Below are 23,439 nucleotides of genomic sequence, written 5' to 3' on the forward strand. Positions count from 1 at the left end.
TTTAGATACTAAAATCATTAATTATGAGAACTAAAATTACATTCTATACAGATAAGGTAACAAAGACATCAATTTTTATTTTTTTTTAGCATAACAACATTAAGCCTAATTTTAACTTATAACATTAGATTTTTATTTTTATAACTATACTTGATTTAAAAGAAAAAAAAAACATCAAAAGTGAAGGGTGGGCGTGTAAACTAAACGGACAGGGGATATTTGGATTTGGTTTTCTTTCACCGGCGGCGAAGGTAAGGTGGTGCAAACAAACAAAAAACCCTAATTCTCGAATATCAGATCGGCGATCGGAGGAAGAATCTGAAGTTGGGCGAAGATGGTTCTCGCGGAGTTAGGAGGGAGCATTTCGCGTGCTCTTCAGCAGATGAGCAATGCGACGATCATCGACGAGAAAGTCCTCAACGATTGCCTCAACGACATCACGCGCGCGCTTCTCCAATCCGATGTTCAGTTCAAGCTCGTCCGCGACATGCAGACCAACATCAAGAACATTGTCAACCTCGAAGACCTCGCCGCAGGTCACAACAAGCGCAGGATCATCCAGCAGGCCGTCTTCAACGAGCTCTGCAAGATCCTCGATCCCGGAAAACCCTCTTTTACCCCTAAAAAGGGCAAAACCAGCGTCGTCATGTTCGTTGGCCTGCAAGGTTCGTTTTTTCTTTTTTAATTGTATGATGATGTTATGCGCAATAGGAATGACGATATTGATGCTCGTGGTGTGTGCTTCAGGATCTGGCAAAACGACGACGTGTACGAAATACGCGTTTTATCATCAGAAGAAAGGGTGGAAGCCTGCTCTGGTGTGTGCGGATACGTTCAGAGCTGGTGCTTTTGATCAGTTGAAGCAAAACGCTACTAAAGCGAAGATCCCTTTCTATGGAAGGTACACGCCGGTTTTAACTGTTGTTGGATATGAGATGACTCGTTAGAAAGACAGAGATGGTTGGGTTTAACTGTAGACTTATTGTTCTTTTGTTGAACATGCTGCACATATACCTGTTGAATGTTAATATTAAAGTTAAGGTTGTGGATTTGCAGTTGTATTTCTGTATAGATCGTGCCTTGGATGGTTGTATTTGTTATGATGTTTTGAAACTATTATTCCAAGAGAATTGGTGATTCTTTTTCGAGGCACAAATTGAAGATTTGCTTCGAGAAAAATGTTGATAGTTGTTAGAGATTGGAATTGCTTTGCAGTCTACAATTATTATGTTGGGTTAGAATTTGATAACTTATTTTTTTGGTAAGAATTTGGCCTTCTGGCATGTAAGGACATTTCAGCTTGTTTTGGGATATTATTTGGCTTCAAGTATGTAATAAGTGAGGAACAGAGTGCTTGCTTCTATGTCAATTGCACTTCATTGCCCATGATCTTCATACTCGAGTAATTTTTTGGTTTCTATGGCCAATTCTTCTGCAGCTATATGGAGTCAGATCCTGTGAAAATTGCTGTGGAAGGGGTTGAACGATTCAAGCAAGAAAACTGTGATCTTATAATTGTTGACACTAGTGGGCGGCACAAGCAAGAAGCTGCTCTTTTTGAAGAAATGCGCCAAGTTTCAGAAGCAACGGTATTTTCTGTATAGATACTGTGTTAATTTCTGTTTCCATTAGTCAATTAGCTCTAATATCTTCTGTTGCATTGTTCAGAAACCAGATCTTGTTATATTCGTTATGGATAGCAGTATCGGTCAGGCTGCTTTTGATCAGGCTCAAGCATTTAAACAGAGTGTTGCAGTTGGAGCTGTCATTGTCACTAAAATGGATGGCCATGCAAAGGGTGGTGGGGCTCTTAGTGCGTAAGTATCACCTGGATAATTGTATTGTATTTACATGATTTCATATCAACTTGTGTAAATATGATGTGTGTTGTGGTTTAAATCCTAATCTTATGATTTGTGAATCTAATTAATTTTGTATGCTCAGTGTAGCAGCAACAAAGAGTCCTGTCATATTCATTGGAACTGGAGAACACATGGATGAATTTGAAGTTTTTGATGTTAAACCATTTGTCAGTCGTCTATTAGGTGGGTGCTTTCTGCCTTTTTTCTTGACATGAGTATTGGGTTATGCCTCACTTTTTTAAGTATATGCTAAGCATGTGTCAGTTCCCTTAAATATTAATTCTTAGTCTTGGCCAATGACTTTTGATCTAGGCATGGGAGACTGGTCTGGGTTCATGGATAAAATTCATGAAGTTGTTCCTATGGATCAACAACCTGAACTGCTTCAAAAGCTGTCAGAAGGAAACTTCACCTTGAGAATTATGTATGAGCAGTTTCAGAACTTACTTAAAATGGGTCCCATCAGCCAGGTTACCTCCCTTATTATATTTGATTATTTTATTATTGTACACTCAAAATTTTACATTTCATGCACTGAATAGATACTAATTGGCTGCTTGGTTGGTTACTTTGTAATGAGAGGCTGCTCAATTTTTTTTGGTGACAATTTCTTTGTTGATTTATGTAGGTCTTTTCTATGCTACCAGGATTTAGTGCTGAATTAATGCCAAAAGGCCGTGAGAAGGAAAGCCAGGCTAAAATTAAACGTTACATGACAATGATGGACTCGATGACAAATGAAGGCAAGCATTTGATTTTTTTGGCCTTTTTGAGAAGATCAACTTTTTGCATGCTAAATTCATTGTTCTTATTGAAATAGCGCTCCTTTGCCTGCTAACTTTAATGTTTAATATGTTTTCAGAGTTGGATAGTTCAAACCCAAAGCTCATGAATGAGTCCCGAATGATGCGAATAGCTCGAGGTTCTGGTCGTCCAGTTAGGGAAGTAATGGAAATGTTAGAAGAGTACAAACGTCTTGCAAAGATATGGAGCAAAATGAAAGGGCTTAAAATACCTAAGAAGGGTGAAATGAGCGCCTTATCCCGAAATATGAATGCTCAACACATGAGCAAAGTCCTCCCTCCTCAGATGCTAAAGCAAATTGGAGGCATGGGTGGGTTACAAAGCTTGATGAAGCAGATGGGGTCTGCTAAAGATATGATGGGAATGTTTGGCGGTGGTGGTGATTAGTAGATTGGCTGTGGCATATGAGCTGAGGATTGTTTCTGATCTGTACTACAAACTCTAATACTTCACAAGAACTCATCGTTGTGAAATTATGCTGTTCACATGGAATTCGGATGTATTGTTTTGTCAATCAACCTGCAGCATCTCAATGGTGGAAATAGTTCCTTTCAATTTTACCTTAAGATCCTTTCCTCTGTAAAACTAAGCCCCCTTATTTTCCTTTTTCTGTATATTTTTGTCTTTAGGTGAAGTCAAAGCAATTTTATAGCGAATTGGAAATTTTCTTGTAGTTGTAACATTATAAATAAGTTATATATTGCTCCTCTCTGAATATATTGAATAAGGTGAAGTTAATTCTGACAGTAGTTTTGTATTTGCAATTCATGAGTGAAATGTGGTTAATCACATTAGCCTCAACCAGACATTAACCCAGTCTAATATTATATCCATGTGTCTTTGATTGCTTCTTTGTTCTTTCTTTTTCTATATAATATATATATATATATATATATATATATATATATTTTTTTATTTTTTTTTATTTTTTATTTATTTATTAGTTATTACCTGGTTTGCCTCTCCTCTGGTCGCTTCCAATGTTGTTTTAATGTTTGAGTTAACCTTAACCATATGATGGCTATTATCCTGTTTTGTTACTGTCTAGGTGCGATACAAGTGACTAACTAGTAGTTTGGATCCTTTAAAAGCATGACTCCACTCGACTCTTGAGTCAATTATGCTCAAGCGACCATTTCAGCTGTATAGATACCCCTAAATCTAATTCCAGATCTAAAAAAAAGGTTAAATTAATTTTTTGTTTCACTAATTTATTTTTAGGGTTGGTCCTCTAATTTTTAAAATTAGTTTGATTTAGTTCTCTAATTTTTTTATTCAACTTGATGATCTAATTTTTAAAATCAAACAATTTGATTCTACTATTTAAATTAATGAGTGATCATTCCATCTAAATTTGATTTTATTACCTAAATAAATGTTTTCGTAGCGATTTAAAATCATTTTTATGTAGTTTTAAATAATCACAATGTAATTTTTTAACAATGTTGATTTAATTTAAACAGCAGATCAACTGGAATTAATTTTAAAAATTAGATAACCAAATCCAACCTAAAAAATAAATTAGAGGAATAATAAGCTAATTTTTTTAAAAAATATTGTGATCTGTTGTGCCTTTTAAAAGCTTTGAGCTACTTATGTTAGAAGTAGATTTTATTGGAATAGTGCTTTCCCCACAAAGTCTGCAAAATTTTAACCACCTATTTTGGCACATAGTTAAGAACATCATGGTATATGTTTTAAGGTCAAATTTATGGTTAAGTTTAATATGAACATACATTTTAATGACAATGAACGATTTAAAATTAATTCTATTAAAATTAGTTTTACATAGCTTTAAACAAACTGTCCCTATAGCTAATTTTATCAAAAAATTCACTTATCGACGCGTCTAAAAGATGTGGCATTACTTGACAACAAGCATTGTGAACTTTGATACGACATAGGAGACTTGCACACTAACGATCATATGAATTCGCACCTCATGCTTTTTAGTTTTTTTTAGTAGACATACAAAAAGTATTTTATTTGAAGTACACCGTTATTTTTATTAGGCTATTCCATTTTGATTTGGTAGTTTCATTGTGGAATTTTCTGTATTTCTTATGAGTGTGCGGCTTGTTTTCATCATTTATCTTCTCTTTTTTTTTTTTAAGTTTAACCTTTTTTATAAAAAAAGTATTTTAATTTTTTATGTTTTTAAAATGATTTATTTTAATCCTTTCATTAATATAGATTTAACTTCGTTAATAATTTAAAGATATTACATGTTTCTGTTACATGTTGGCTTTTATATAAACAAGATATATAAGAGGATTCTTTTAGCTTATTTTTTTTAAAGAAGAATAAACATATTTAAAGATAATCTTACATCACAATTTAATTTATTCACCATAAATCTAATATGTAATTTATATATCTAAATATATTCATTTGTTATAAATATCAATTGTAATACAATTTATATTTATATATTTAGAAAATTTTAATTATACGAAAATAAACATTTATGTGGTATAATATATATTCTAAAATGTTAATATTATCATTGAAATATATTTATTATAACGAAAAATACTTTATTTAATTGTATAAGAATATATTTATCAAAAAGAAAATATTAGAATTTGATTTGATTCGTCTTTCTCTCTCTCTGACTCGAAATTTTGCCGATCTGGAAATGGCGACGGCAACGTACCCTCCACCGCCACCTTATTACAGACTTTACAAAGATTACTTGCAAAACCCTAAGTCTGCTCCCGACCCTCCACCGCCTATTGAAGGCACTTATCTTTGTTTTGGAGCCAATTACACCGTATGTATCACAATCCATGCTTCTTCTAATTAGGGTTTCTTCTTATTAACCTTTTTTCTTCTTTCTTCATATCATAGACTAGTGATGTTCTACCAACCTTGGAAGAACAAGGGGTGCGCCAGCTCTATTCTAAGGGCCCTAATGTTGGTAAGCTTTAACCTTTCAATGCTTCTGCTGATCCTTGCTTCCTAATGTTGGTAAGCTTTGTCTGCTCTTTGTTGCCATAGGTTCGGTATTTTATATTATCATTATTATGTTGCAAAATACTCGGTCACATTTTCATCCTTTTTTGGAAATTCCATTATGGGAAAGTGGAATCACTGAGGCACGAACCTAGAACAGAAACAAATCAATTACAGCTTTGCATGCTCTGCTTTTTCAAATTGGGTATTCATTCCCTTACTTTGTAGGTTGGTATATTACATGTTGAGCTACTGTTGTGATATTGCTCGTTACTCCAGAATGATATATACAACTTACATCCATGTCATAAAGTGAGTGATTTCAAAAGGGTCCAGTGTCCATGATATATTTTCTCTTTTATTATAAGTTGCTTTAGCATAACCATTTCAAGATTCTTTAGTTTTTCTTTTATGTTCCATCCTTTAGTAAAAGATTCTGATCTTGTATAGATTTCAAGAAGGAGCTGAGGTCACTCAACGGAGAGTTGCAACTACACGTTTTGGAGCTTGCTGATATTCTTATTGAGAGACCTTCACAGTATGCAAGGAGAGTAGAAGAAATTTCAACAGTATTCAAAAACTTACACCACCTTTTAAATTCATTGCGTCCTCATCAGGTATAGTATGCATTCTTCCATACAGCTAACTCTTAGGAAATATGCTTGCCTTTGACTGGCAGGCTGTTGTTCTCTTTCCGTCATGTGAGGTTTTAAGTGTATCTTGTATTTACTCTGTAGGCGAGAGCAACATTGATTCATATTTTGGAACTTCAGATACAGCGCCGTAAACAAGCAGTGGAGGACATAAAGAGGTATATTTTATATTTCCTTATTGTTTTCTTAATTTCATATGAACCCTAAGGAATCTAGTGCTCTGGTACCATGATAGTGAAATGTCTCTGTTCTATCAATTTGAGAGCCTTTAACAATTTAGTTGGTTTCTATGGGTGGTAATTGCACCCATTTATCCACTAACCATCCAATTTATCCAATTTCTAGGGGATCAACAATTACTATTGGATGGTTAATAAACCATCAGCCATGTTTTTTAGACCAATGGGTCAAGATATTGGATCAATGATTGTCATAAAGACAGGTTTTTATGGAACAATGCTCATAAGGAGAGAAATATTAAAGTTGTGTTGATAAGTAGAAGAGTATAAAAAGTGAAACTTACAAGTATTTTTGAATGGATGGATTGATTTCAGGGAGAGAAGAGTTCCTGTTTTTCATCAATATTCTAAATGGAATATATTTCATTATAAATTTAAAATTTGATCCTTCAATTTTTAATCACAGAAGGATGCCCTATTAATTGATTGATTTCCTTTGATAACATATGCGACACCTTACAAATAGCCCATAACTTCTTAGAGTTCTCCCTCCTAGGTTCATGTACCCATACCGGCTAACCTTAATAACTGCACTATACCTCTTCAAACGAATTTTAATATACTTAGTAACATCATGCTGTATCCCTTTTAAGTTTCATGCTTTCAGCAATGTAAACTTTACCTTCTTGAAACCATGGAAGACCACAAGAAAGTTGGAACTGTTAGTAATGTTGTTGAAACTGATAATGCAGACATCATCTGGCATTCCTGTGATAATTTCTGTTCCCAAACATTTTCCAATGAAGTACATAGTCATTTTCTGGGGTGTTGGTGGTGGTGGTGGGTCAGGCACTCAAGTCTAATTGATTAATTTTTCTACAGTCCCAATGAAGCAGCACTTGCATTGTGACTACTTTTTTGTGTAAAAGATGTGATTTTGGTCTCCCGCCGCCAAACCAAACAAGTGTTTCATTATCCATTTTATACTGATAACCAGAATTCATAGCATCTCACATTTTTCTTTTTTTACAACCTTCTTATTTCTAAAATTTTGGGACTTACAAGACTATTCTCAATGTATCTTGGTTAAGTTCCATGAGCTATGGGTGAAAAAATGGCTGTGATGCTTTTGAAAATTGATTGGTCTGAATTGTAAGATTTTATAGTTGGTGCACTAAATATGAGGCAAAAGCTCAAATGGGGAAGGAACCATAATTTCTTAACATTTATTAGGTAGTGTTGGCTTTTGGTATTATTTGTGTGGCTAGGAGATAGGTTACCAGATCTTTTACTACCTTCATTTCCCTTGCTTATCTAGTTTTGCTTTGGTGAAAATTAAGCAGCTATTTTTCTTTTATTAAATACTAATGTGTGATTGGGACGGTATTTTATTGTGTTCTTGTCAGAGTAAAACACTATTTTGTTTCCTAAAAGCATTGGGGTCAGTCATGTGAGTCTGTAAAAGATGAAAATCACCTTTCTGTTCTGAAAGATGAAAAGGGCCATCTAGTCCTTTTTAGGGACCAAATTAATCAATATTTTCATTTTTCAGGTTGAAAATGGTGATTTCTATTTTAACGGGACGAATGTGATCAACCCCAAATCTTCTAGGGACCAAAATGATGTTTGACTTGTTCTTGTCATTATTAGTCTTTTCTATTCTAACTTAATCTCTATTTGCAGGAGGAGAGAAGAAGCACGAAGGCTCCTTAACGAGTCCTTGGCAACACTTGATGGCCATTAGAGCATTCTATCTTGTATTCACAGCAAGAATCTACTGAGGAAATTAATTTTATTTGAAAAATGAATTTGGACCTCTAGATTTTAACAAATGAAAAGATTAAAACAAGTTGTGCAGCTTCCTCAAAAATGGTCACTTGACATAACTGGCTCGCGCTTGTTCTTCTTGATGAAGGCTGTTTTGCAGCATGCATGTGCAGAGATATTAGAAACAGAAGAATTGTTAGTAGTGTATAAAGTCTTAACTATTAATGGATGGACCTATCAGATTGTTGTCCACATTACCATCATTATTTATATCAATTTAGGATAGTGTTATGACGAGTTTTTCTTATTGAATATTATTTAAATACTATTATAGTACCCTTCTTTCTTTCAATAACATGATGGGTTTTCCTATCCGTGAAAAATTATTTTAAGTAACTAAGCATTCAGTAATTATTGGTGATATTTATACATGTCAATTATATATTAAAGGCTAAAATATTTATTCATGATAAATTAACAATTTTCTAAGGTATGTTATTTTTTGTAATTAGAAAATCGTCACTATTTATTTAGAATTTTAAGTTATAATTTTTTACAATTAAAAATCAAAAGAATTAATTAAATTTCTTTTTTAAAAAATAGCAGATTTAATTCAAAACGTGACCAACCATTAACACATCAATTAAAGAAAAAAAAAATCTTCATTTCCCTCAAATATCTCCTTTTAACAGGATAAGATAATTTTGGATATAGAACATATTTTAGCCTTTATTAAATTTAAGTCATAATCTCAGCTCTGGTTAATCAACTAAATACAAAAAAGAGAGTAGAGCTTAAACTTCTTATCAGATAAGTATTAGAGCTTCCTCAAATGGGTAATTCTGTAAAAAAGGGCACCAACAAGAAAGTCATAATCTCAGCTCTGGTTAATCAACTAAATGCAAAAAAAAAAAAAAAAAAAAGTCTCTCCTGCAAGGAATCAGTTCCTACTAAAAAAAACATTAGAATATGACCTATTCTCAAACCTAATCAGAGGCAGAACTATTAATCCTTTTAAGAGGTCACGTTCTACCACAAGATTCTTTAAGTCCATACCACTAAACTAAAATGACTTGGATGTTTTTTTATTTTGGAGAGTACTACAAAAATAAGTAGTCGGAATTAAAATTTTCAACTTACAAAAGATTGAGGGTACACAAATAAATCAATGAAAACAAAATATCAAAATGTAACACAAAACTAACAAGAGACCATTATTACCCTGCAATGTCCTTCAATTTCTTCCACAGGTCATAATGATCTTCAAGTTGTGCAGTTTGTTCCGCCACTGTTGCTACTGTACTTTCAACATTTTGAGCTGCAGGACCTTCAGGACTTCTTTCTGCTGAAAGTAGCATCATGGTTAACAACTCGAATATCTAAAATATACTCATTACCTTAAAAAAATTGTTTATTGCAACTTGAAAATGGTGTCAAAAGGTATAACAAAATGGCTTTCTTTCGAAATGTTGAATGTGCACTTTGTTGAAAAAGAAAAGCAAGCACAGATAATTAGCAAATAATAAAGAAGCCACCTACTAGAAGAGCGGGTTTTAAGATAAGATTTTGAATGGCTGCTTGTTGTGTCACGAAGCAAAGAAACTTCTTCAAGCAACTCATGTTCCATTGACTGAAGACAAAATGCAGAGGCAAATTGATAGCATCCTATAATGAGGGAGGGAGCCAACAAAAAATTATTTAGAAGTCACCCATTACCTGATATGTATAGGCATTGTAACTTTGACAGTAAACAAGTGGTTACCACATATTGATGGTTTGTTTAATTTTGGTGCATCTTTCCTTGCTAGGATTAGGACATCTCCAGGTTGGGTACCAGGAGGTATTTGAAGTTCAGAAATGCCTTCAACTGTCTTCACCTATTAACATACCAAAAATTAAATTGATCGATAGCATTAGGTAACATTTCGGCATTGACACTTAAAAATGGCAAAGAGAAAAGGAATCAAGCAAATATCAAATCTTAAATTCAATATTACAAAAAAGATAAAATCCCATATAAGAAATATGAAAAGGGGCCCATTAGTGTCAAATGCACAAGAGGTAAATTTGTTTTATTTATCAAAAATTATTATTATAAACATCTTTCAAAAAATGACTTCAAAACATCAATTCTGACTTTTTTAAAAACAAGTGAATTGTGTTACATAAATATAAATTATAAACACTTATAGGTGTAACAAAGCCTTCACCAGCAAGATTTATCGATGGCCAAAAGAAACAGAGAAGAAGTTACTCCCCTGTATCACTGTTATTTATCATCATATTCATGACATAGTTTCCATCTCAAGAGGAAGAAGCGAGCGCTTCTAAGTTTGTTTGTGTGGGAAAATGAAGAGTTTATGGCAATCGTGCAGTACGTGCCACGGTGCCAAGAACACCAAGTACGTACTACTATGGGCACTACTTGAACTTGAAACATGAGAATGTAACAAGAAACAAAAAGGAAATCCATATATAATAGTAATATTTTTTTAGCAATATAATACAATTAATAAAGCACTAAACATGAGAAAAAAATTAAGAAAACTGAAAAAAAATTGTAATGTGAGATTGAATCCGTTTATAAATGTTGATGGTTAGTTATTGATTAATAATAAGAGTTTAATTTTCACAATGTTACTAATATATAAAACATTTTATACTCTCAATTCATTAAAAATTATTTTAAACATAATTTATTATAAAAGTAAATATTCTCACTAATTGTATATAATAATTTGTGATTGGACAATAATATAAAAAATATTTAGTGTTATCCTATTTTAATAATAAATTATACATGAAATACATGTATTACTTAAAAATACTAATTCAATAAATTAAATAATATTATAATTAAAGATACAAATGAGTTGGATGGTTAAGAGAGGAGGAAAAAAGAAAAATGTTGTAAGTTTGATCCCCTCTACTAACAAAATTAATATTTGTTGATAAAAAAATAATATTATAATTAATCAACAAATAATAGTATAACTTAACACTAAAAGTATGTTTGCACTAATAAAAAAATAATTATGTTTCATTAAAAACTCTTGAAATTAAATTTGAAATGAAAATAAATAATATCAAGAAAAATTCTTTAAAATTAAAATAATTAGTTTAAAGAAGAGCTCTTCATTTTTTCCAATTATTTTAAATAACATTAATGGTTGGTCTAAAGAGTAGAAAAATTTGAAATCATGAAAAGAAGAATGGTAGCAATAAAACACACCTTAAATAACTTTTTTCTACTTGTTCATTTTGATTTACTATTTAAACTATCATTCTTTTTTATTTTAGTAACCCACATTTTTTATGTTTGATTTTTTATTTTAGTAATCACAAATGAAGATCCATTAAGTAAGACTTGTTATACTAACAAAGTATCACTAGATGAGAGTAAAACATTATTGATTACAAATCACTTAACTCAATGAGACAAGTACTAATGTCAAACAAAAAAAATATAATGTATTAAAATAAATAAAAATGATAATTTAGGCAGGAAAATGAAAATGCCCTTTGCAGGTAATAAAGCAGGTAATAAAAAGTAATTTAAGACATAATATACAATCTTTTAAACCACTTTTATATTTGTTAAAATTTATTGAAAACGTGATAAAGGCTCATTAAACAAAAAATAAACCCATAAAAAATTTGATATTTAATGAAATTAATTAATAATAAAATGTGATCAAAAGAACGTGACAGAAGTGTGTAAATTCTTGTTAAAATTTTACAAAAGTTCTCTCAGATACATCCATGATTAAAAATACCCATACAAGTAATTCAAAACGTGGTAGTATACAATTCAATAAACAATCGACAAGAATTAATAATATATTTCAAATTTTAATTCCGATGTTTCACTTATAATTTAACTTATTTTGAAAAATAAATTTTATAATCACGAGAATTTTTTAAAAAAATGATCATTTTTTAGCCAAAAAGAGATTATCAAACTTCATCTAAAATATCAATTGCGACGGATACAGGCTAACCTTGAACATCGTCGCAATCTCGCTAGACTACAACTCGAAATCATAAAATTCCAAACGGGGTAATTGAACTGAGTGACAGTATATTCGGATACTGTAGGATAGAATAACCTGAAGTCCTGAACTACAACAACGCTTGACCTTTGTAAGAAAGAGAGAAAAATAACACGACATAATTAATCAACCTGATGCAGCTATTTGCTGCCTTTATTATTACATTCTAAACATTCACCCCATTAGAAGACATCAGGTGGGAAGCGCCCAGGAAAGGGGTTGCTCTGTTGAGCCTGCTTCAAATGCATTGCCAAAGCATAGTTATTCACCTGTCCACAAATCAATGGATACAGAAATCATTAGCATTTAGATTTTTCATCCTAACTAATCTGTTTGTCTGAATCTGGCAATGGACCAATTTTAATTTGTAAACTAATTTCGTATGTTAAGATGCAATAATTGAGCATTGGCCTCTCCCTCTGTGTACGGAAAATGAGGGAAGACCGAGAATGGAAACTTCCAACACTCACTTGTAAACCTATAGATAGCAGATTACTAGATTGACTCTCAACCCAAAAGGGAGAGAAGTGGATGAAAGCAAGTGCAAGGTAATGATGCATTACTAGCCATTAGTATCCAAATGCGTCGGGTTCAGGAATGACCACAATCTCCATGATTATCATCGTTAACAGTGACATCATGTCCTTCCCTTCTATTTCTTCGTATGAAGGGAGGAGACATTAAATTTAAGCAGATTATATTTGAATTTCCAATATGTTTTTTTAAATTTATAAAACCAAATTAAAAGAGATAATAATTATTATATCCTTAGCTTAATGGGTCAGCTGTGGCTGAACAAAAAAGAGAAAAAGCTGATTCAAACCTCGAGGGTTCTAATCTGCTCCTGGTATTGAGACACCAATTGCTTCAAATGCTGTAACTCTTGGTTCTTAACCTCATAATCAGCAAATCGCTCATGCTGGATTCTAAAAGCATTTTTGAAAGAATTTTTCTCCTTAATTAACGCTTCAATTTGCTCTTTAAGCATCAAATTTTCCTGAAAATGAAAACATCTTCCAACAATTAAGATACAAGCTCAACCAGGAAGAAACACTATACATTTATATTGCTAATTATTCTAAGATATAACTCATAATAATATCAATATACAAGTCTGTAGAGAGATCAATTCTGCATCATAAAGATCATGGACCACCCAAAACCCAGTACTCTGATAATAAAAAGTAAAAACCATTTTTGAAAAGCCATCAGCAAAGATGCAGCTTAAGCATTATACTTCTGACTACTAGTTCATTTTTAAAAAAATTACACAATCTTTTTTTTTTATATGAAGACGCACTAAAGAGTATTGATAGAAAATCAGACACAATACTTTGCATGCTTATTTGAAGAAGATCCATAGAAACAGATTGTCTAAGCACAGTAAGTTTCAGCCTCTCTTAAGTGTTATATTCGCATACAAGGAACAACAATAACAACAAACCACAAGCCTTTTTCCACTAGGTTTGGCTACATGAATCAAATAATGTCATAATGTTCTATTATAAATCATATCTATAGACAAACAAGTGACCTTCAAAACCCTCTTTATGGTTTTGTCCATAACTTTTCTTGACCTCCCTCTACCTCTATTTACAAGACTATCCTATATTTGATCTGCTCTCCTTCCTGAAGCTTCTACATGTCTTCTCCACATACACCCAAACCACCAAGGGCAAAATTCTACTATTTTTTCTACTTCAAGTATTACCCCAACTTTCTTTAATCTTGTCTAGTGTGCCCATACATCCAAGTCCAACACAGCATTCTCATCGGTGATACACTTGAATTTTTATTCTTGACTTCTTACCACTCAAAACTTACTTCCACATAATGTTTATTTTCTTGTTTATCCTCATATACAAAGTGAAACTAAAAAAGTATACACAATCATTACACAGAACAACAAAGTAAAAATAATAGGATGAACCATCAACAGTAGAGTTCCTCCACAAACAAACCAGTCTCAAAACACTCAACATCACCCAACTGCTACTTCAGTTCAGATAGCGCCCTAGCCAATAGCATACATCATATAATCGAATTGTTCCTCTAAATGGACATTCACTTAGTGACATGCAAGACATCAGAGTTTGGTTGATAACATAAATCTTGAACGGTTCTAGTATGAATACCTTCTGAAGTGCATCAGTTGCCTCAGCCTTTGCTCTTTCACTGATTGATTTCTCTAGAACCTCCAGCATTCTGGCAGCACGGGCTCTAGCATCGTCAACACTAGTAGCAACCATCATTTCCCTGACAAAAAAGTCAATCCATTCTGCTCCATCTGCAGGAAGGTGATTGTTCAAAGCAGGCTGCTCCTCAGAAACAGAAGCATTTCCATCACCTTCCAATTTACCTGCAAAGTTTCACAAAACCATGTCAATTTCTCAGTTTCGTTACCAAAACCTGTGGACAATTTATTCAACTCTCATCCGCATTGCCTGGGTCAGCATAGAAGAGCAGTGCATTGGTACTGTGCCATAATGCAATTAACTAACAGTTAAAATATCCTATCATAGAACATGTAAAAGCAGAACTTCCTCGTAAAAGTTTAGTCTACTAAACATTCAATCGCACATGTCAACCAACCATACCTGCACCCAGATTAATGACAACCTCCGATTCTTCAGCAATTCCATTTCCATCGGCAGTTCCCAAGCAAAGCTCATTCAACCTCTTGATGGCAGCATCTATATCATTGCCACATTCTTGGAGAGCTCTCTCAAGAACCTGAAAGGCAACATAGCAACCGACAAGGTATATAAGAGAAAGAGAGTCATCTATATCAATCATGCTCCTTTCAAAGAACAAATCTAAAACATCACAAATAAATTGCAAATTGGACCATACGGCCGAGCGCCGTAAAACCGACCATTTCCTTTGATCGCTCACCCTATCACACTAACAGTTGAGATGCCCCAAGACCTCAAATAGTCAGTGGGCGTTGGGCCTTCAGGCTCAATATAATATTTATAAATCCTTCCTCGCACGTGGTTGAGGTACCATTGACCCCACCTCCCCCTCGCACGTGACTCAGGCCCCATTCACACCACTCCCGAAACTCACAAATAAAAAAGGAAACCGTTAGAAGACATATGATTGGGGATACTCCCAAAACTCACAAATAAAAAAGGAAGGAAGTTAGACAAAATGAGAAGAAACTTGGACAAAAAGAAACAAAGTGACTTAGACATTTTTTGTTGTTGTCAATAACCTCAAACCATCCAATCCAATATGCTCGTTAAATAGGCATGGCCAGCCCAAGTGACCAATCAATCGAATATTGAATAATATGATCGATTGATTAATATGATTGTTAAATAGGCATGACCAGCCCAGGTGACACCAGGTCACGCAATGTATAGCTCTTGAGTTCATACTAAGCTTTAGGAGTCTCTGGTGAGTGTATTCTCGAGCATGAACACAAATCAATTGTGAAATTTTTGTCGGTACAATAAATCAAATGTGAATTTTCCTTCTCTCGACGAAAATCAAAATTTAAAAACAAATAGATTCATTAACTATTTTGCAGCTAGAAAAAAGAAAGATGAATACACACCGAACACCTTAATTAATAACAACAATATAATATGCCGAAGAAGATGAATTCTAATTCTAACCCTTCAATTACCCAGTTTCAAAGACGCAACTGAATTGAAATTGACATAATAAAGTAAAAGTCGAAAAAACATGAAAGGAATACAATACACACCAAGTCGTCCATGTGGGGAAAGAGAGGGCGAAGTTGGTCGATGGAAGAAGGAGGAGGGAATCGAATCGGCGAAGAGGAACAACGGAGCCTCTTGGAGAGTGGCGGAGAAGGAGGAAGCTCTTCGAAGAAAGATCTCTTGCTTCCGCACACAGCAGCAGACATCGTTCTTCAACGCTAAACTACCACTACCAATTTCCAATCGATCGCCTCCCTCCGATACCAATTCAATCCAAACAAACGAAAAAACCCGGTTAGGGTTAGGGTTTCGGAACAACGAGAGTTATCGGAATCGAAAAGGGCTTTCGTGAGGGTTAGGTTCTGCGCTGTTCCTCCTGGGAGAGGTAAAGTGTAGAAACTTGAGGATTATTTATAGTGCTGTGCCACAGAGGTGACGAACCGAAACTGTGTTCCACGTGCTTCCCCAGCGCGTTGGTTACCAACGATTCTTCTTCTGTAGGAAATTCTCTCCCTAAAAAACCCCTAACTGAATCAAGAGGTGGGGAGGGGAGGGGAGCGTCACTCGTTAATTTTTTAATATTTTGCAATCTACTAATAATTCGTATTATTATAATTGTGTTTTATGAGTATTAAGAGTTTTAGCTTACTTGCTTCATTTTCCTTTTTTTAGAAGAAAAAGAGCAACGTTACATTTTCATCAAATATATTTTAGAAAGATCCATTTCATATATTAAAAAGATAAATTACTTAATATCTTTTCTTTCTAGAGAATTACTTAATATTTTTTATGTAGGTTGAATTAATATATGGGGTTATATAAAGTTTTTTATTAAGTCTTTAAAGCAAAAAAAAAAAAAAAAACTTTAAAAAGTCCTAATTAAATCCATACACTCTAACACCATATTAAACTAATGACTTTGTTTTGATAAATAAATAAATTATATGTAACTTAAATGGAATACCAACCTTGCACATATATTCGTTACTAGTAAATTAAGTAGTATTAATATTATAGAAACTAATAATATCAAAATTAGAATTAATAAATAAATAATAGTATAAATTTACTGAATATTATTAAATAGTAATAATATTAAAATTCAAATTTCTAAATATGAATTTATATATATATATATATATATCAAGAATGAAAGTTACACGTATTTGTAAATATTAAAATTAATATCAATGAATATAAATTAATAATATATACTAAGGACTAAAATTACTCAGATATTGAGTACTAGTAAGAAACTAATACAATATTATAAAATCAAACAAAGAATTATATTTTAAATAAATTTCTCTCGTGAAATTGTTGTTCTAATTTTTTTCTTTCCATATTTAGTGACTAAAATAAGATATTTTCATTAATGTAATAATTATTTTTTAAACATTTCACACATTATTAGTATAATGTTAATAATTATTACACTATTTTTATAATTTGACATACAATGTAATTTTTATTGATTGAATCATTGAATTATATTCACATATTATCAAGACCGTCTGTATTAAATTTTGTCAAAATTAAATAATAGAGTAATTAAATGATTCATATCTTAGTATATTTTGATATGTTTATATTACCTTAATCATAATCTACGTGGAAGAAGTAAAAATTAATTTTAGAAAAGAAACTTTTAATCTAACATTGAGGTTTAAGAAAATATTATAAGTTGAAAATTATAAAATAATATTATAGTTATCAAAATTATAGAATATGCTTTAATCTCTTTTGGGACTGAGATAATTTCATACCTCTTCATATTTTTATAAACCTTCTAATATATTTATATTTCTATAAACATTTATTAATATGTACTAATTTATATATGTTATAGATAATTTCCACCAAGATGCCAATCCATTAATAATGGCCACGAGATATATATTTCCTTACTTTATGATTTCATTCCATAGTAAGTCCACAGGAACAAATTAAGCAATGTGTAAATGTATATAAGGTTAAAGAAATTGTAGGTTTGTGCTTAGTTGTTACTTGATCGAGAGATGCGATGACTCATGACCTATGATCAGGAGGGGATAATATATATATATATATATATATATATATAATTTTATGATAGTTTTATAAATAGATTGAAATCATTATCTCCTATCATTCTTTTAATTTTCAGATTTTTTTTTTTTACTTATGTATTACATTTACAAATCCATGTTATGAGAATTTTTAAACGTAACATACAACGGATATATGATAATACATAAATTTAAAGCTTTTGTTTTTCAACAAGATAAAAAATACAAACTACAACCCAAACTATTGAGAAATTTACTTCTGCACAATAATTTAAAAATGTCCTTATATTACAATTTGAATTATTTATCATAAATCTAAAATATGACTTGTAATTATATAAAAAATACTAATAAATAACAAAAACACATGTAAGATTTAATCTAAGATGATAATATTTCATTGATAACAGATTATAGCATAGAAATAAATTGAATGAAAAATATAATACATTTTTTTCAAATTTTGTTAAAATTCTGTTATTTATTTAACGTAATAAAGTATAGTTTATTTAATTAAATCATGTGTTTATTTTTTATGTAATATATGTTTGTATTTTAAAATATTTATATATAAGGGAGTTTTATTTATTGTTTTTTTCCGAGCCTGTAAAATGTCAAGACTAACTTGGGTGTGCTGCCACTTGTCACTGCTCAGACGTTAAAATAATCGTAATAGAGCTATCACTTGTGAATAGAGTGAAGTTGAAGCTTTTGCAAAAAAATACTAGAAAAAATATTTGACTTAGTAGCAATATCGCATAGTAACAAGGGTGAAAGACGATGCAGATATGAAATTGGTAACCACAACACAAGGGGAATAAAACACTACACAAAACGGATAACCCCAAGCACTCATACAAATACAATCACACGCATGACGTAAACATACCCATACTAATCTAACAATTAAAAAGAAACAAAAAAACCCTTCACAACCCCTCAAGGCCATAGTTAATTATTCCCTTTCAAGGGACGTTGTAATTCTTTTTCTTCTGATATATAGTCTAAACTGTCTTCAGCCACTGATGTCTCATCATTGCTTTCTACAGCTAGAAGGCTTCTGAACATTTCACTGTTCTCTATATGATAAAATTTATCTTTAGATTCTCCCTTCAGTAGCTCTATCACATCAAGTATGGTGGGTCTCTTCTCAGGTAGATCCTGAGCACACATAAGTGCAACTAAAACAACTCTTTTAAGCTCTCCCTCCACATAGTTGCCATTTAGTCTTGGATCAGCAATTTCACTAAATTTCTTCTCACAAACCAAATGCAATGCCCAATCAACTATAGATCGCCTCACTGTGGAATTAAGCTTTTCAATTGGTCTCTTGCCACTGGTGAGTTCCAGAAGGAGAATGCCAAAACTGTAGACATCACAACTCTCATTTGCTTTGCCTAACATAGCATATTCTGGTGCAAGGTAGCCCAGGGTACCCTTTACTTTTGTAGTCATATGCGTTGCCCCGTCAGGCATCAACTTAGCAAACCCGAAATCAGCAACCCGGGCACGGAAATCAGAATCCAGCAACACGTTGCTTGCTTTAATATCTCTGTGGATGATATGCGGTGTTGCTTGGTGATGAAGATACCTGAAAGTAATAAGATTTATGGATAATGTAATGATAGTGGAAGAAGTTCATGAGAAAAGTCAGGTTAGTAGTACTCACACAATTCCTTCAGCAGAACCAATTGCAATGTTCATCCGCCGATTCCAATCAAGAAGGCATTCGAATGAGTGATGTCCATGAAGATGAGAGTGGAGGCTCAAATTTTGCATATATTCATATACAATTAACCGTTCCTGTCCTTCAGCACAGTAGCCACGAAGACTGAGAAGATTCTTGTGTCGTATTCTTGCCAATATTTCAAGTTCAACAGTAAATTCAGTCTCTGCTCTGTTGCTCCAAACTTTCAATCTTTTCACTGCAATCTGGGATGGCAAGATTTTTAAACAATAAAATGGTTATACAGCCATGCTACTTGTCTGCCATCAACATATTTCAGTTGCTTCAATACTCAAATGCTAGATAAAAACCACTAGGGTCGGCCTAGTGGTGGTGGGTTTTGGGTAATATGCATGAGGTTCTAGGTTTTCAAACCTCAGTGCGACCATTGTACAAAAAAAAACTCAAATGTTAGATAAATTGTTTTGAATGGAGGTTTTTGGCTTTTTGCAGCATTAGCCCCTGAGACTTCTGATCACATTCTTTAAAAATCACATCACAAGGTTAAATCAAATCCTACAAGTCTTGAGAACAATCCATTAAGGAACATAAACCAAACTCACTCTTTTCTATAATATACAGTCAATGGCTATTTAAGTTCAATCCAATGCTATTACTTAGGCTCACTAACAATCATGATAAGAAAACTGGTGGGCTTATATTGAAAGATTGCTGCAACAGAAAATAGAAGCCACTGGAGGAGGGGTTCAGTATCTTCTTCCCTCTCATTCAACCCCAATTTGATTGAGAGAATAACATTCTTGGACATGGATCTCTCACAAGTCAATTCTTTTGCAGCAACAATGAAAGACTTATAATTACTAATTGTCAAGTAGGACTTAGAACGATATAGGAATTCAAACTATATCAAAGCAGACCCCACAAAGCCATTAAGAATGTGAAATGGCCATAATAATTGATGAAGAGAAATGGATTTTATACAATCTTTTACCTGTGTCATTCACAAATGATACTGCTAATGAACTCTACTCAGTTTCAAAATGTATAATCCAGCCATAAACTCATTGTGCAATTACTAATGCTTTATAGTTTATATGTTGTGAGAAACATATTCACATTATTAATAGTGATTGCTTCATTGGATACATAGATTTTCCAGTACTGACATTTACAATGTGAAAGAGGGCAAAATAAGAAGATATTACTTCATTAAAGTAGATAAAAGGAAATGATAACGTGATGAACGTAATGCTTTGATGGCATGGATATCAAATCAATTTCAATCTTCTGAGTTTAGGCAAGGATGGAAACTGGAAAGAAAATAACAAGGAATGGGAATAATCATGTGACTGTACTAGATCTGTCTATGTATGCCATTATTGAAAAGAACATGTGTCTGAGAAAACTCATTTATATGGTTCATCATTTTACAAATATGCAGTTTAGTTAAAAACAAAAGCCACCCAAATATATTATTAAAGGAAATGAAACACTAGATCACCCCATCCACGGCTAAAATGAGCAAGAATAACCTTAGAAGACACAGAAATGCAGCTGATTTGACAAGATGCGTAACGGTAACAATAACAATAACAACAATAACTAACTAAATAAAAATTATAGTCGTACTTGTGATCCATCCCAAAGTTGGCCCCAGTACACACTGCCGAAGCTACCTTCTCCAAGCTTGTTATCATAGTTGAAATTATTTGTGGCAGAGTGTAATTCCTTCAAAGAAAACACCCGCCATTTAGGTTGTTCTTTCCCTCGTCTTCTGCTGCATGAATAAGACTCTGATATCAAGCCTCCATTCAGTAAAAAATAAAATGAAAAGCATATTCAAGGCCAAAGTTTGAATATAAAAAAAAATGTACTTTGAGAACTCTGCAAGTACAGGACCAATCAATAAAACATACAGCTTGGTATGCTCAAAACAGTTAATCATGCATAATGCTCTAAACTTCTCCCTTAATTTTGCCTGTAGAGTTGTACCTAACAAACTTAACTAACCCTTAATAGATCCTTCTTACTCAAGAGTCAAGACTCTGCAAAAATCTAACATTCATTATTTTCCTCGAAATCAAGCACACAAACTTGAAGTCATACTACACTAACATCTAATCCAACAAAATAAAAACAACAGAGCAAAAGAAAAAAAAAAGTTAACAAAAGATTCATGAATTATTGCCATACCGAGTGGAAACTTTTCCGCAACAAAACCAAAAAGCCATAACCTTTCCACCAATCAGCCCCACCTCTTCCTTTCTCTCTACCTTGCCAATGAAGCTCGGAAAAGGTGAACAAAATCAAAACTTGAAACCGACCCACCAAACCAAACAAGTGTTGTTGTGGTTTCCTTTAACCCGGGAGTTGTTTCCTTTGAAACAGGTGTTTCTGTAGCTGGTTTCAGCGTGAAGGAAAATAAATGAAAATGTGTGGCAACAAAGAAAAGAGGGATGAGGAAATGGGAAGTGAAAGCATGATGATGATGCAAAAAGTGGTGTTAAGTTAAGAGAACCCGAAAAAAAAAAAAAAAAGTGGTAACAGGTAAGAGTAAGAGAGTTTTCTGTTCTGTTTAATGGAAGTTAAAGGCTTGTTACTCCTCTCCGTCCTTGTCATGCTGAACTCCAGCTGTTGGCATATTTATTGTTTTTTAATTTTTAAATAAAACAAGACATGTATGTATGGCCCCCATTTCTTTTTTTAAATTTTAATTGTGTTTTGGGGGGAAATTAATTGACTAATCAATGCAGTTTATGAGTTGTTGCTGTTCTAGACTGTAACGCTTCTTAGGATAATAAATGAAATAAGGAAGAAATAAATAAGAACAAAAAATAAAATTTCTTATTTAAATAGATAAAAACAAAAAATATATATAAATTTTTATTTATTTAGTTTAATAAGTCAAAATAGAAAATAAAAAAATTGTATAAAAATATTTTATCATAATTAAAATATAAATTTAACAAAAATGCTTACATTTTTATTTTATTATTTTTATATTGTAAAAACTAAAGAAAAAAATGAAAATCAACTTCCCCTTCGCTGCAAAATAATTTTCTCTAAATAAATAGTGAAAATAGAAAATTTGATTATTTTATAATAAATAATATATGTATTGATAATATTTTTTTTATAATATTATTCAATCACAAACTAAAATATATGATGAATTTGTTTATTTTTATAATAATTATTTTAAAAATATAAAATTTAATTGTTTTTATGATAATTAATATATGTATTGATAAAAAAAATTATATTATTATTTAATCACAAATTAAAATATACGATGAATTTTTTTATTTTATAGTAATTACGTTAAAAATAAAATTTTTGATGCTTTGAAGAATACATTATTTTCTTTCTACCGAAATCGTTATTCCAATGGAATAAAATATTCTTATCACATTACAGCATGCTGATGTGATTTTTTTTAAAATATAATACTTTATTTCGGAAGAATTTTGTTATTGGTTTGTACAAAAAGCTTTCTAATTAGGAATCTATCCACGCTATTATTCATGCATTTTTTTCTGATTAATCGACATATAGATTCATTTACCTCACTTTACAAATTTGCAACTGGTTTTTATTTATAGCCTTTGAGATGTATGGCCCAATCATTTTATTACTTAATACAGGTATCAAATGAACACTTAAATTGTTTAGTTGTAGAAAGAGAGAGGGTAGTTAGAGCAAATTAAATCAATTGAGGGATACGAAGCGAGATTCTTTGTTTTTCTTTTCCTCCCTTTTGT

General features: G+C 32.2%; 4 protein-coding genes across 6 annotated transcripts; 2 read left to right on the forward strand and 2 right to left on the reverse strand.

Moving 5' to 3' along the window:
- The first annotated feature begins 173 nt into the window (after nt 1-173).
- On the forward strand, nt 174-3,455 carry LOC114418093 (signal recognition particle 54 kDa protein 2-like). The gene is made up of 8 exons (XM_028383259.1): nt 174-665; nt 748-901; nt 1,439-1,589; nt 1,669-1,817; nt 1,945-2,045; nt 2,175-2,332; nt 2,491-2,605; nt 2,725-3,455. The coding sequence occupies exons 1-8, from the start codon at nt 335-337 to the stop codon at nt 3,051-3,053; spliced, it is 1,488 nt and encodes a 495-aa protein (XP_028239060.1). The 5' UTR covers nt 174-334; the 3' UTR covers nt 3,054-3,455.
- A 1,788-nt stretch (nt 3,456-5,243) lies between these two features.
- On the forward strand, nt 5,244-8,572 carry LOC114418094 (mediator of RNA polymerase II transcription subunit 7a-like). 2 transcript variants are annotated; one of them, XM_028383261.1, is made up of 5 exons: nt 5,244-5,439; nt 5,517-5,586; nt 6,072-6,238; nt 6,359-6,432; nt 8,006-8,572. In XM_028383261.1, the coding sequence occupies exons 1-5, from the start codon at nt 5,305-5,307 to the stop codon at nt 8,043-8,045; spliced, it is 486 nt and encodes a 161-aa protein (XP_028239062.1). In that variant the 5' UTR covers nt 5,244-5,304; the 3' UTR covers nt 8,046-8,572. The 2 variants fall into 2 exon arrangements, with proteins under 2 accessions (XP_028239062.1, XP_028239061.1); XM_028383260.1 differs by having other exon boundaries at nt 8,137-8,572.
- A 3,602-nt stretch (nt 8,573-12,174) lies between these two features.
- On the reverse strand, nt 12,175-16,328 carry LOC114418096. Its single transcript, XM_028383264.1, has 5 exons — nt 15,988-16,328; nt 14,870-15,005; nt 14,408-14,631; nt 13,096-13,269; nt 12,175-12,541 (listed from the first exon to the last, which is right to left on the reverse strand). Exons 1-5 carry the CDS (start codon nt 16,147-16,149, stop codon nt 12,455-12,457), a joined length of 783 nt encoding a protein of 260 aa, XP_028239065.1. The 5' UTR covers nt 16,150-16,328; the 3' UTR covers nt 12,175-12,454.
- A 2,372-nt stretch (nt 16,329-18,700) lies between these two features.
- LOC114418095 (PTI1-like tyrosine-protein kinase At3g15890) lies at nt 18,701-22,284 on the reverse strand. Of its 2 annotated transcripts, none has more exons than XM_028383263.1 (4): nt 21,872-22,284; nt 21,308-21,452; nt 19,661-19,923; nt 18,701-19,582 (listed from the first exon to the last, which is right to left on the reverse strand). In XM_028383263.1, exons 1-4 carry the CDS (start codon nt 21,907-21,909, stop codon nt 18,943-18,945), a joined length of 1,086 nt encoding a protein of 361 aa, XP_028239064.1. In that variant the 5' UTR covers nt 21,910-22,284; the 3' UTR covers nt 18,701-18,942. The 2 variants fall into 2 exon arrangements, with proteins under 2 accessions (XP_028239064.1, XP_028239063.1); XM_028383262.1 differs by having other exon boundaries at nt 21,308-21,455; nt 21,872-22,283.
- Between the last annotated feature and the right edge of the window lie 1,155 nt (nt 22,285-23,439).

The sequence above is a fragment of the Glycine soja genome, chromosome 7, assembly GCF_004193775.1.
Source record: "Glycine soja cultivar W05 chromosome 7, ASM419377v2, whole genome shotgun sequence".
NCBI classification, from domain to species: Eukaryota; Viridiplantae; Streptophyta; class Magnoliopsida; order Fabales; family Fabaceae; genus Glycine; species Glycine soja.